The following is a 14,364-nucleotide window of genomic DNA, read 5'->3' as shown; positions in this document are numbered from 1 at the left end:
AAACATAGTCACTGATATTCTGGATGCTGAGGGTGGGACGGTAGTTAAAATGCATATAAAATGTTTTTTATTTGGATATTTTCTTATCTTCCATGTTTTCTCAATTAAAATGTTATATATACAATATAAATAATAAAAACGCAACCAATTTTTATATAGCACCTTTCCCCAGCCATGATGGACTACATTTGCGTTTCCCATGCACTGCTTCATCTTCACCATAATGTCAATAAACACTTTAAAGTTTATTTTCAAGGTTTTCCAGTACTTTAAATGACTAAAAGCTCCTTGTACAAGCCCTGATGAACCTCTTAAATAACAGTTTAAGACTCTTTAGTTTTTATTCACAGGAACTGTAAGAGAATTGTTTCCCATTGTCATAAAGAGTCAATGTAAGACAAGCTGAGGGATCTATCCTGTCTTATCCACGTTTAAAACGCAATAATGGAGTTTGTTTAACGTGTAAAAAGTATAAATAAAGTTTTGCTACACTGAAAGAGCGAACTAGAGGAATGATAATAATTACTACTAATAATAAGCACCTGTTGTAAATCTACGCTAATCAGAATTGTGATAATAAAAGTGTTTTATTCATACAACCAACAGAAGTACCTCAATTTACCTGAAAGGAGCTGTCTCGCGCTGTCTGATTCTCAACAGTCGTCTCGCTCTGTTTGAATGACGCGCCTGCGCGCTCCGAAACCACGCCCACCAGATGACTAAACCGTAGAAATGAATGGGATAGGGATATAAATAAATAGCTAAATAAAAAAGACTGCACTTTGCATTCCTTATTTTCTCCTGCACTGTGATTGCAAATGTTATTACATTATATTATATGTAACCAGGTGAAAAAGAAGACAACATTCCAATGGTGAAACTGGTTATTAAAGCCCTTAATGAAGTGTATTGTCCCTGCAGTGTGCACAGATGTCCTTCTCATCTAGTGATAAAATGTTACGCTGGCCCTTTAAGAAGCAGGTATGTGAGTTCCCGTTCTGTCCAGAAGTATCGCGAGAGTTCACATGCGAGCAGCGCGAGTTACAACGTGATGCAGTTCTTATGCGTGTGTTTGTAAAACGGATGGCTGCGTGTCTTCACCATTGAGGCCAATTTCTGTGGAGACACTTGAAAGTAAATCTCATCATTATTTCTGAAAGAGTGTAAGTGTTGATGTGGTATCGGTTTTATAGTAATATTGGAAGCATTTTGTGCACAATTGTATGTGAGTTTGGGTTTAAGTGTGTTTTTCTTGTTTGATAAAGAGGGAGAAAAACGTGCTCCATAGGCTCTCTGTGTGTATTTCAGAGTGGGTGTGACGCAGCAGAGTGAGTTTTATTCACTTTTGTTGATGTTCGAAGTGTTTATGCCCATGAAAAAGTGTATTTCCTCAAATGAGTGAAGTAATGTTGTTCTAGTAGCTTCATGTTTTCAAGATGTTGAGGGAAAGTTTAGTATTTAGTCTTTTACTGAACACACACACAGAGAAAGGAGTTGATCAAATGCTGTGTGTCAGTGTGTACATGTGCAGTGTGAGGATGAGCAGTAAGTTTAAATCATTTCACTCATTTCCAAAGTGGCACTGAGTGTTTATTCACTAATGTGAGTGATAGACAAAATGTTTGCAGTCTTTAAAATGTGTTAGTTATACCCAAGAATGTAATGGGTAATTCAGGCCTCTATGCTAACAACTTCCTTTAGGAGCATTACAAAAATTTATAAAAATGTAGGAGCACATTTGAAGTTTATGGGTTTTGTTTTTAAGAGATGTAACATTAATGTGCCACAATATAACATACAAGTATGCATGGGAAAATTTGAGCTGGTAAATTATGACAGAATTTAGGAACATAGCCTCTCTGTGGTGATTGGCTGAAAGTTTAGGAAGCGCTTGATTTGATCTGCAGCGGAGTTTTCTTTGAGTGGAGGACGAACTTTAAACGTCAACATCGCAGTTGTTCATGTAATCGTGTGCAGTCAAAATCACGATCGATATTCGATTAATTGTGCAGCTCTGATTAACATAGAGTACATCTAACTTAAATGCTAGTTGAGGCAACTTGGATTGCAGTTGAATAAAGAAGTGGAGATGACTTAACTTTTCCCAACTCTATTTTATAAGTTACAATTACTTTTTTATTTAAGTGAACTTTTCTGTTGAAGTTCACAAAACTAAAAAAAAAAAAATGGAAAGAGGCCACTTGATGTATTAAGATGAGTCAGCAATTTTTTTTACAGTGTGTAAACTGTCCTGTGGTATCTGTCATTAGTGTTTTTTGTATTACTCGGTGTCTCGTTTATATCCAGCACTGTATGTGTAAGTGTGCACTGTAGGGTCGCTATAAACCAGCAACAAATTCCTTGTGTACTCAAGCATACTTGGCCAGTAACGCTTATTCTGATTCTGAAAGCTCAGGTTTGGTTAGGCCGTGGGAAAAAGAAGACATTCAGGCAGCTCTGAAAACCTTCTGCCAATCTGTTTGTCTCCTCAGGAGGGGGAGACGAGACTTTACACAAGCTCAGCTAAGCGAGTGTGGGGGAGTGTTGACCGTGTTGATATTGTTGAGCAATGGAATTAGCAGTTTTAGAAACTCCTTAACCCATGGTATTGATGTGTCCCTAACGATAATAATACATAGAAAAATTAAACAGTTCTTCATGGGGCATTGGGATAATGTCGCTTATTATTGACTTCCATCTTTTCCTCCCTAGAGACACAGAAGAACATGGTGTCCACAAGAGCCTCCAGTAGGAGGAAGAGATTTACGAACCAGAGCAGTTTCCAAAGACACCAGCGTATTCACACTGGAGAAAAACCGTATCAGTGCTCACAGTGTGGAACGAGTTTCACACGGAAATATACTCTCCAGCAACACCAGCGCATTCACACAGGAGAGAAACCATTTATCTGTGTACAGTGTGGGGCAAAATTTACTGACCGGTCTAATCTCAAAACACACCAGCGCATCCATACAGGAGAGAAACCATATTACTGCTCAAAATGTGGAAAGAGTTTTAATCGAGAGAGTACTCTCCGACAACACCAGCGCGTTCACACAGGAGAAAAGCCGTATCAGTGTTCACAGTGTGGAAAGGGTTTTGCTTATTTAAGTAATTTCCAGGAACACCAGCGCATTCACACAGGAGAGAAGCCGTATCAGTGCTCAGAGTGTGGAACGAGTTTCACACGGAAAAATGCACTCCAGCAACACCAGCGCATTCACACTGGAGAGAAGCCGTATTTCTGCTCACACTGTGGAAAGAGTTTTAATCGAGAGAGTAATCTCCGACTACACCAACGTATTCACACAGGAGAGAAGCCGTATTACTGCTCACACTGTGGAAAGTGTTTTAATCAAGAGAGTAATCTCCGACAACACCAGCGCGTTCACACAGGAGAGAAGCCGTATCAGTGCTCACAGTGTGGAAAGAGTTTTGCTTACTTGACTAATTTCCAACGACACCAGCGTATTCACATGGGAGACGAAGCCGTATCAGTGCAAAACCAGACCTAAACCCAGTTGAGCAGCATTTCACCTCCTGAAGAGGAGACTGAAGGGAGAAACCCCCTGAAACAAACAGCAACTGAAAGAAGCTGTGGTAAAAACCTGGAAAAGCTTCACAAAAGAAGAACGCAACAGTTTGGTGTCAGTGAGTCACAGGTTTGATGCAGTTACTGAAAATTGCTCGCATAAAAATTGGGTGGTCTGATACAAAGGGTTCTATGTTTTATGTTGTTTAACACATCTAGATGTGAATACCAAGAAATAAAAGCTGAGATCCTAAACTCTCCTCTCAAATCCATCTTTTGATCTCAAATGCAAATGTCTTTGATGTACAGCACAAACAAATCAATAGCACAAATAGTAATATAGCAAAAATAAAGCACATCAATGACAGGACAGGGGGCGGAGTCAGGACTAGAATCAAAATAAACACACATGGAAGAGTAAACAAAGAGAGAGAGAGAAAATTTATGACACTGTGTTTCACTCGCCTTGTAACCACTTCCCATAGGATTACATCTAAAATCTGTGCTGGTGTTTAAGATAAAACGTAATTCTTCTACAAAACAGTGACTCAGTTTCTTCTATTATGGGGCAAATAATGGAGGTCAGAGTTCATTAGGATCCACTTTTTCTATTCTGATTCTGATAGCCATCTGATATTGTTTTCTTTAAAAACTACTAAGCTTTATTTTTGGTAACTGAAACACTTCACAGTTAATCTCGTTCACACAAAAACACCCACAATGTAACTCTAATAAATATAATAAAGTATAAATATAATAAAATCAATTCTAACAAAGGAAAAAACAATCAAGTGCCTTTACAGTATACAGGTGCATCTCAAAAAATGTAAATATTGTGGAAAAGTTCTTTTTTTCTTCTTTAATTCAAAAAGTGGAACTTTCACATATTCTAGACTCATTACACATAAAGTGAAATATTTCAAGCCTTTTTTTGTTTTAATCTTTATGATTACGGCTTATAGCTCATAGAAATCATAAATCCGGTATCTCAAAATATTAGAATAAAGAATTTTTATTTTAAAAAAATATACAATCCAGAGATCTGTAAACTCCATGATCACAGATTTCCTCAATTACTCAGGCGAATCATACAAACAAACTTGAAAAAGGAACAATTCGAAGTAGTTTAAACAAACATAAAACAATCCACCTGCTGAGAGTGCTCAGGGTCAGCAGTGAGAAAGCCACGCCCCTTTTCTCTTCCTCTTCCTTTCTGTATGATTACAGTTCATACTATGCACTTCATGTGTTATTGTCGATTCACTTTTTATTAAAGTCTGATCTTTCTGTCTTCAGCCTTCCTGGTTGGTAGCTGTAAATTAGGAATAAAATCCAACAACATGGACAGATAAGTCCCCGTGACAAATTCACAGCATCTTCGCATGTCTTGGATCAAAAGTGGTAAAAAAGCACCAGTATGAAATAAAACACAACCACTTCGACTGGTCTTATTTAGTATACCTATAAAAAATCATTAATGGTTAAGAAATATAAAGTAACTGTCACCATTCAGTCATTTTTAGTTTGACCTTTGAACACAAGGAATTGTATGCTGTATATTCTTTGAATTGTATATTCTTGACAGCTGAAAGGTGTTTTACCACCACCTACTGGCAGTACCTACCAAAATTTCCACATATCCTGTTAAAGGGTCATGAAACCTCCCTCTTTCGGCTTAAATCTACCTCTCAGTGATTTTGAAAGATGCAGCTGAAGTGGGTGTGGATGGCTGTGCGAAGAAGGGCGGGGGTGTGGGCGTGGCAGCGAAAGGCAGGGGAGGAAGAGGGGGCGAGCCTTCAAAACACTCACAATAAAGATGGATAGTGACAAAAAGTTTGCAGTGGCTGCAGTATGCAGGACTCTGATGAGGCAGCGGACTTCTTTCCTCCTGAATCCCCAGGGCTACAGTGAGGGAAAAAAGTATTTGATCCCCTGCTGATTTTGTACGTTTGCCCACTGACAAAGAAATGATCATTCTATAATTTTAATGGTAGCTTTATTTGAACAGTGAGAGACAGAATAACAACAAAAAAAAAATCCAGAAAAACGCATGTCAAAAATGTTATAAATTGATTTGCATTTTAATGAGGGAAATATGTATTTGACCCCTCTGCAAAACATGACTTAGTACTTGGTGGCAAAACCCTTGTTGGCAATCACAGAGGTCAGACGTTTCTTGTAGTTGGCCACCAGGTTTGCGCACATCTCAGGAGGGATTTTGTCCCAATCCTCTTTGCAGATCTTCTCCAAGTCATTAAGGTTTCGAGGCTGACGTTTGGCAACTCGAACCTTCAGCTCTCTCCACAGATTTTCTATGGGATTAAAGTCTGGCGACTGCCTAGGCCACTCCAGGACCTTAATGTGCTTTTTCTTGATCCACTCCTTTGTTGCCTTGGCCGTGTGTTTTGGGTCATTGTCATGCTGGAATACCCATCCACGACCCATTTTCAATGCCCTGGCTGAGGGAAGGAGGTTCTCACCCAAGATTTGACGGTACATGGCCCCGTCCATCGTCCCTTTGATGCGGTGAAGTTGTCCGGTCCCCTTAGCAGAAAAACACCCCCAAAGCATAATGTTTCCACCTCCATGTTTGACGGTGGGGATGGTGTTCTTGGGGTCATAGGCAGCATTCCTCCTCCTCCAAACACAGCGAGTTGAGTTGATGCCAAAGAGCTCCATTTTGGTCTCATCTGACCACAACACTTTCACCCAGTTGTCCTCTGAATCATTCAGATGTTCACTGGCAAACTTCAGACGGGCATGTATATGAGCAGGGGGACCTTGCGGGCGCTGCAGGATTTCAGTCCTTCACGGCGTAGTGTGTTACCAGTTGTTTTCTTGGTGACTATGGTCCCAGCTGCCTTGAGATCATTGACAAGATCCTCCCGTCTAGTTCTGGGCTGATTCCTCACTGTTCTCATGATCATTGCAACTCCACGAGGTGAGATCTTGCATGGAGCCCCAGGCCGAGGGAGATTGACAGTTCTTTTGTGTTTCTTCCATTTGCGAATAATCGCACCAACTGTTGTCACCTTCTCACCAAGCTGCTTGGCAATGGTTTTGTAAACCATTCCAGACTTGTGTAGGTCTACAATCTTGTCCCTGATATCCTTGGAGAGCTCTTTGGTCTTGGCCATGGTGGAGAGTTTGGAATCTGATTGATTGATTGCTTCTGTGGACAGGTGTCTTTTATACAGGTAACAAGCTGAGATTAGGAGCACTCCCTTTAAGAGTGTGCTCCTAATCTCAGCTCGCTACCTGTATAAAAGACACCTGGGAGCCAGAAATCTTTCTGATTGAGAGGGGGTCAAATACTTATTTCCCTCATTAAAATGCAAATCAATTTATAACATTTTTGACATGCGTTTTTCTGGATTTTCTTGTTGTTATTCTGTCTCTCACTGTTCAAATAAATCTACCATTAAAATTATAGACTGATCATTTCTTTGTCAGTGGGCAAACGTACAAAATCAGCAGGGGATCAAATACTTTTTTCCCTCACTGTAAGTGGAGACACAATAGAACGTCACAGTGGTGCAGGTCATCTGCCCTGTCTATTTGAACCATTAGCTACTGGCGTGACTATAGAGGAAAATAAAACACAGTTCCTGTGAATAAAAAGTAAACTCTCAAACTCTTATTTATGAGGTTCATTGGGGCTCGTACAAGGAGCTTTTAGTCATTTAAAGTACTGGAAAACCTTGAAAATAAACTTTAAAGTGTTTATTGATATTATGGTGAAGATGAAGCAGTGCATGGGAAATGTGAATGTAGTCCATCAAAGTAAAGGATTACAATGACTTAATGTTAAGAAAAAGTTGGTTAACACCATGCCAGCTTCTATGGCCATTTCCATGGTGAGATGTGTAAGGAACTCCATAAAAAGGTTTTGAAAATCTACGCCCACCCCCTCAGAATAACTCTGAAATTGCATTAGGTTTGACTTTGCTAAATTTCTTCGAGTGTTGACTTTGGGGGGGGGGGGGGGGGTTTGCACAGGGTTAAGACCAGTATAATCTAATAAAACGTTTCAAGGATAATTGATTCTGGCAGAAGGTACATGATGGCAAGTCCAATATTGAAAACTTAAGCTGGAGTGAACTATTTGACAACAGGTATAGACCATTTGGTCCCAGCGATTTGAAAAATGTTTGCCAACAGTAGAGCTGATTTCATGGAGTTTGTTCATCCCCCATAGTTTGCCATTTGTTGTAGATATACAAGTTTATGGGTTTTAGGGCAGTGGAATGTTTGTGTCTGTGTCTCCATTTCCCAGCATTCCACAGCGTCCAGGTACCCAGCAGAAGTAGATATTAATTTTGGACCTCCAGATCCAGCAACCTGCAAAGACACGGCAGATCCTGTTGTAGAAAATCTCTCCAAAAAGTCAAAAACTTCCAGAAACAAGGGGCTATGGATGTTCAGAAAAAGATCAAACTTCATTTGAAGTCAAATAAAGCCAAGACATCTGCTGAAAGTGTGAATCATACAATTATGACATGGGCTTTTTTTTATATCGCCTTGTAACAGTGAGCTCAAGTGCTTAGGCACCCTAAGCCAAGTCTGCCTCAGGGCTCAGGCACAAGGACAGACACTCCCTATTATGGCTCTCCTGTGAGCAGTACTATGACAATTTTATACACTGTTTACATAGGAGTTAACTAAGGCATTGTGTGGAGTCAAACATTTCCTTACATGAGCATGCACTTACTATGTCTTTAGCTGCTGTGGTTAAATGCGGTTAAACATTCCTCTACTGGAAGATACAGGACTCTTTTATCTAAGTACATACTTGGATAATTTTCCAACTCAATGCATACTTAGTTGTTTAGAAAATACTCAATAATCCCTGAAGCGCAGTGAGGTAATCCAGCTGAGCACAGTCATCATTAATTGACGTCACTTTGAAGTGACGCTTGAGAGAGCGAGGATATTCTGTTTGACATGCTTTGATTCCTCTCTCCTCGCATCTCATCCTTGCATCCTTCACTCGCATCCTTAGGGGGTGGAGCTAAAACGCAAGGAAAGGAAGCGAGGACGCACAAATTAGAAATGAGAAGCACCCCCGGTCCTGCACAGTGTCTCCTTGCTCTCAATGCATGTAATCCAGTTAATCAGATGACTAACAAGCCTTTCCCGAATTGAAATGGGTGTGTTAAAAATGTTGTCCAAAATTTTAACATACACCTGTGCATTGAAGTCTCCCCTGGTCCTTTACCTGTCATACAACCCCATATCATAAATAAGTGGGGAAATTTTATTGATTTCTTCAGTCACGTTTATACTTTTCATAAGAACGGCACCATACATAAGTTCCAGCATCATCTCCTTAGCCAATGCAGATTCATGATTCGTCACTGGATTTCACATTCATCCAATCGTACACACTCCACGATTGCTTCTCTTTAGCCAACTGTAACCTTGTTTTTTTCTGTTTAGGTGTTAGTGCTGGTTTTCGTTTGGCTTTTGTATATGTAAATCCCATTTCATTCAGCCAATTTTTTGCAGTTCTGTCACAAACATTGACCCCTGTTTCTGCCCATTTGTTTTGTTGTGCATTTTCTGTTTTCAAGGCATATTGCTTTGTGTTGTCTGTCCTGACAATTTGACGTCCTCCTTCCCATTTTGCTTATACTGGCACCAAATTTTAGACATAGCTGACTGGGAACATCCAACATCTTTTGCCACACTCCGTGTTGGATTTCCTTCTTGAAAGACTTTTATAAACCTTTCCATTGTTTCAACTGACAATTATTGCTGGGGCCATGTTTCCTTTCAAAAAGTCCAAGGTTAATGTCTGTAAGCCCTCTTAACTGCAGACTAATTTGCTGTTTTAGAAATGCAAATGACAAGCCGATTCCGTAACTTTTTCCTCAACATTGATTCCATCATTTTTCCTCTATTTGATCTGGGGAAAAATATGCCATTAATTAAAATAACTTCATTTAACTTGTTTGAGGTTTGGTTCATGAAGGCAGAAAGTTCAGATATTAAACAAAAAATGTTTTGTGCCATATCTGTGATTTTGTTCATTTGTTACAAAGTAAAAAAAATCCAGGTGAACATTCAAGAGTCGTGATTCCATAATTAGGGATTCAAGCCCGAAGGGTTCGGCTCTCCGCTGGGTTTTGGAGCCCGTGTCGCGACGACTCCTTCCGCTATGGAAAGCCAAAAGGGAAAAAAAAAGTGCTTGAAGTGATTACTAAGGCTGGATGAGCCTTTTTCTCCCCAGGTTAGTCCAGTTTAGAACTCGACCCCCCCCCCCCCCCCCCCCGGTTCAGAGAAAAAAAAGGAAAAAAAGGAGTATGCGGCCAATTTTAGATCTACGTCATCTGAACTGTACTCTTTGGACATACAGGTTCAAGATGCTGACACCCAAACTTATCGTTGCACACATTCAGTTTGAGGACTGGTTTGTGACGATAGATCTAAAAGATGCATATTCCCACATAGAAATGATGCTAGCTTTATCCCCTCGGACCTTCACAAAATGCATGGATGTCACTCTGGCTCTATTGTGACTCCAGGGCATCCGTGTACTAAACTATATGGATGACTGGTTAATTCTAGCACAATCCAGGGAAGTGGTGGTTCAACATCGAGATGTTGTTCTCTCCCACATGAAGAGCTTGGGGCTCAGGTTGAACCTTAGAAAAGTATGCTTTCCCCAGTGCAGTGGACAACTTTTCTAGGGGTTATGAGGATTCTACGACGATGAGGGCGTTTCTATCCCCAACATGCATAGGGTCAATCCTATCATCACTGAGCAAGATAAAGCCCGATCTTGGGAGACTATTGAAGCTTATGGGCCTATTGCACAGGAGACCGTTCAGTGGTGGCTGAGAAGTTGGGGGTTTCGTCCAAGGACAAAACCTCTGAGAGTAATCAGTGTAACGCGGCGATGCCTATGTGCTCTGAGAATGTGAGTGTCCCTGATTTCTAGCCTTGGGTCACACTCTAGGGGTGTCTCCTTAGCGCAAGACGGTAATGACAGACACCTCCCTCACGGGCTGGAGTGTGGTCTTGGACAGCTGTCCAGCTCACGGTATCTGGAGTGGCCTTCATCTGGAGTGGTATATAAATTGCCTAGAAATGTGGGCCATGTTTCTAGCACTGAAATTCCTTCTTCCTCAATTGAGAGGTCACCATGTGTTTGCAGACAACACACTGGTGGTCTCATATATTGACCACCAGGGAGGATTATGTCCGCGCCCCCTGCTCAAACAGGTGCAACTAATTCTTCTCTGGGCAGAAGGAAAGTTTGTCAGTATACATTCTGGGAATATGGGGGCAGACATCCTGTTGAGGCAAGGGCTGAGGCCCAGGAATTGGTGGCTCCATCCACAAGTGGTGGAGTCTATATGGCGAGGTTTGGCCAAGCGGGACTGCATGTGTTCGCCTCCGAGGAGACAACGCGCGGCCCGCTGTGGTCCGTCCTCACTCCTCCCGCACAATTAGAGCTGGACGCCATGGTGTGGCTGAGGTCACATCTGTACGTTTTTCCCCCGATCGCTCTGCTCCCACAAGTTCTAGCGAGAGTTCGCCAAGACAGTCTACGTCTGCTGCTAGTAGCACCTATTGGCCAGCTCGAATATGGTTCTCAGAGATAATATCCCTGCTAGATGGCACTCCTTGGGAGATTCACATCCACAGGGATCCACTGTAGACCCAGTGAACTGCGCAATAGCTACAGTCATGGAGTTCTTATAAGAACGTTTCTCAGTAGGCTGGGCTCCTTCTACAATCAGGGTTTACATGGCCGCCATTTTGGCCATCCATGCCCCTGTTGATGGAGCCTCTGTGGGGCAACATCCTCTAACATCAAGGTTTATGCGTGGTGTCAGGTGGATGAGGCCCATCTGAAGGCTGTGCATACTTTCCTGGGACCTTTCTATGGTCCTGGAAGGTCTGTCAGAGGCCCCATTTGAGCCCTTAGAGTTGATCTACTGTCAAGCCGGAGGGCTGATTTATCACCCTCGGCAAGAACTATGGAAACTGTGGGTCTGGCCCCTGAGGGACACCAGCTCATAGATTCTGGTCTCACAACTGAGGTTGTAGAGACCATGTTAAACACTAGAGCACCATCCACAAGGAAATTATATTTCACTCAAGCTGCACTCAAGTGGCAGCTTTTTGTCTTATGGTGTGAGGAACGTCAGCTAGACCCAGTGAACTGCGCAATAGCTATAGTCCTGGAGTTCTTACAAGAACATTTCTCAGCGGGGTGGGCTCCTTCTACAATCAGGGTTTACATGGCCACCACTTCAGCCAGCCATGCCTCTGGTGATGGAGCCTCTGTGGGGCAACATCCTCTAACTTCAAGGTTCATGTGTGGTGTCAGGCGGCTGAGGCCCATCTGCAGGCCGCGCATACCTTCCTGGTACCTTTCTGTGGTCCTGGAAGGTCTGTCAGGGGCCCCATTTGAGCCCTTAGTGTCAGCCTCCGAGAAGCTTCTGACTCTAAAGGTAGCTCTTCTGCTGGCCCTGACATCTCTCAAGCGAATAGGAGATCTACAGGCTCTCTCTGTTGCCCCTTCCTAGCTTGACTTTGCCCCTGGATTAGCCAAGGCCTTCCTGTATCCTATGCCGGATTATATTCCTAAGGTGCCTACATCGGCTGCCCACCCTGTGGTGTTGCAGGCTTTCTACCCTCCTCCATTCCCCACATCGGAACAAGAGAGAATCCACCTGCTGTGTCCAGTAAGCGCACTCTGTACTTACATCCACCGCTCCGGCCAGTTGCATAAGTCGGAGCAGCTGCTGGTCTGCTTTGGCCGCGACAGTAGAGGTGATGCTGTGTCAAATTAGCGCATCTCTAATTGCATAGTGAAAGCAATCTCTATTGCTTATGAGGCGCGCGGTCTCGCTATGCCTCTGGGCATATGGGCTCATTCCACTAGTGTGGTCACCTCCGCGAAGGCTTTGTCCAAAGGGGTATCTTTACAGAATGTGTGTGTTGCTGCAGGGTGGTCTATGCCACACACATTCATTCGTTATTAGAGCCTGGATATTCATTCCATGCCGGGCTCGAGTGTCTTGCAGTGACCCTCGGGCTTGGGTCTTTTTGAACAGGCCGTACCCTCAGTATGACAGAGTGGGTATTCTGATTCCCATAGTGTTATGCTAAATGCAATGTCAAAGTTCCCTTTGAAAGGGAACGTCTGGGTTATGCATGTAACCCTGTTCCCTGAGAAGGGAACGAAACATTGCGTACGTAGCTTTGACATACCAGGGCAGGCCTGTGAATTGCGTCTTTGCTTCAGATAATAAATGCTGATAGCACGGTTCACAGGTGCCATATTTATATCACGTGATGCGCTTAATTGCCACGTCACTTGATCATGGCAGGCCTATAAATAGGCATGATTTTACACAAGCTTCAGATGCCAGTCGCGTGAGAGGCACTCCCATGGTGTTATGCTAAACGTAACATCTCGTTCCCTTCTCAGGGAACAGGGTTACATGCGTAAATGCGTGATTGTTTGATTTACAAAGATATGTCTCAGGGGAGAATCACTTGATTTAATGTTGAAACATGTATATGCTAAGAAATATGAGAAGTAGTTATATACATGGTGTCAAGTACAAAAATATTCATATTGATTATAACAATAGAAATAACTGAAGTGTATTAGTAAAAAGTAGTTAAAATGGAATTGTTTATTTACTAATATGAAAAAAATGTGATTACATGCCAATTCAAATGGTTGTCGTTCATAATTATTTGCACATATGCAAGATCAGTATTTGAATGCATTTAATAAAAAAAGTAATTGTTGGGACTTGTTGGGAATGATGTCTATGGTAAATCTCCATGAGATTCCACATAAAGTTTGCTGTAACGCTCATTATGACATCATTAGCTGGTTGTTGGTCATTAAAATTTCCAGGCCTTCGCTCAGTGTATTTCATTGTATTTTATTCTGAAAAGTCTAAAAGTTTCAAGTTTATCAGAACTATAAAATACATAACACACCACTCACTGAAGTTAAGTTCAAAATGCAGATTGTACATTAAGTGAATCAGGCTGCATTAGAAACATTTCGGAAAAGTAAAGTATTACACACCTGCAGGTGGTTCAATAAGCAGGAAAGCTTATATTTTCCACTGTGAATGCAAGACGATCATGGTATTGTAATTCTTCATACTTTTTTATTTTTATCAGCACTCTTCTGAAAACTGGAACCAGTGTCAGTTCATTTCTCAAAACAGTGAGGCACCGGACTTTCACTATTTATTTAGCTAACATGATGTTAGTCTTACTTTTGATAATTCTAATGAAAGGTTATAACGGTTAAGGTTATGATTTAGAGATATGTTTAGAGACAGGGTTAGCATTAACAGCTTTTCTTCTTTTCTCCCTTCAAATTGTTCACAAAATGAGGTTCATTCCACTCAATAAATTGAAAGTCTGATATATAAATATAATTATGCAATACAAATAGAGATGGTACTAGGATTTACTCTCAGGGCACATGAGCACGATCATATCATTTCAAGAGATCTCTAAAGAGAGAGTTGCATTGTAAAAGTCTAATATTTTGTCCAGCGATAGATTGGTTTGCTTTACTGGTTCCTGAATTAGTCAGTGTGTATGTTCTGTGTGACTCATGTGTTTGATGTTGTCATTCTGAGCTCCTCCATGGCCCACCTCATTCAGATGTATATTTGTTTGGCCCTGCTCTCCTTCTGTCACTAAGCCACGGGAAAAAAACTTACTTTTTGTTTTTGTTTCCCCTCAAAGGAGCTGTGACTTGTTCGAACAAAGAACAACACACAGCACCTCACTAATATCCAGTAATCATAGTCTTACTGAGCTACACACATGAGGTT

General features: G+C 41.6%; 1 protein-coding gene across 3 annotated transcripts; it reads left to right on the top strand.

The window, feature by feature from the left end:
• The first annotated feature begins 414 nt into the window (after positions 1-414).
• LOC128606886 (zinc finger protein 239-like) lies at positions 415-4,463 on the top strand. 3 transcript variants are annotated; one of them, XM_053623606.1, is made up of 2 exons: positions 415-1,134; positions 2,713-4,463. In XM_053623606.1, exon 2 carries the CDS (start codon positions 2,727-2,729, stop codon positions 3,513-3,515), a length of 789 nt encoding a protein of 262 aa, XP_053479581.1. In that variant the 5' UTR covers positions 415-1,134; positions 2,713-2,726; the 3' UTR covers positions 3,516-4,463. The 3 variants fall into 3 exon arrangements, with proteins under 3 accessions (XP_053479581.1, XP_053479502.1, XP_053479421.1); XM_053623527.1 differs by having other exon boundaries at positions 415-1,163; XM_053623446.1 differs by lacking the exon at positions 415-1,134 and adding an exon at positions 1,499-1,545.
• The last annotated feature ends 9,901 nt before the right edge of the window (positions 4,464-14,364 follow it).

This window comes from Ictalurus furcatus, chromosome 1 (genome assembly GCF_023375685.1).
Source record: "Ictalurus furcatus strain D&B chromosome 1, Billie_1.0, whole genome shotgun sequence".
Lineage (NCBI taxonomy): Eukaryota > Metazoa > Chordata > Actinopteri > Siluriformes > Ictaluridae > Ictalurus > Ictalurus furcatus.
This window is presented reverse-complemented; position numbering and strand designations above follow the sequence as displayed.

What these genes read in the sequence shown, in the direction of transcription:
- LOC128606886 (XM_053623446.1), top strand. Translation starts at nt 1,503, where the DNA reads ATGCTGTGTGTCAGTGTGTACATGTGCAGTGTGAGGATGAGCA. An exon ending in GTGCAGTGTGAGGATGAGCA is followed by an intron (nt 1,546 to 2,712) that starts GTAAGTTTAAAT and finishes TTTCCTCCCTAG; the next exon opens with AGACACAGAAGAACATGGTG.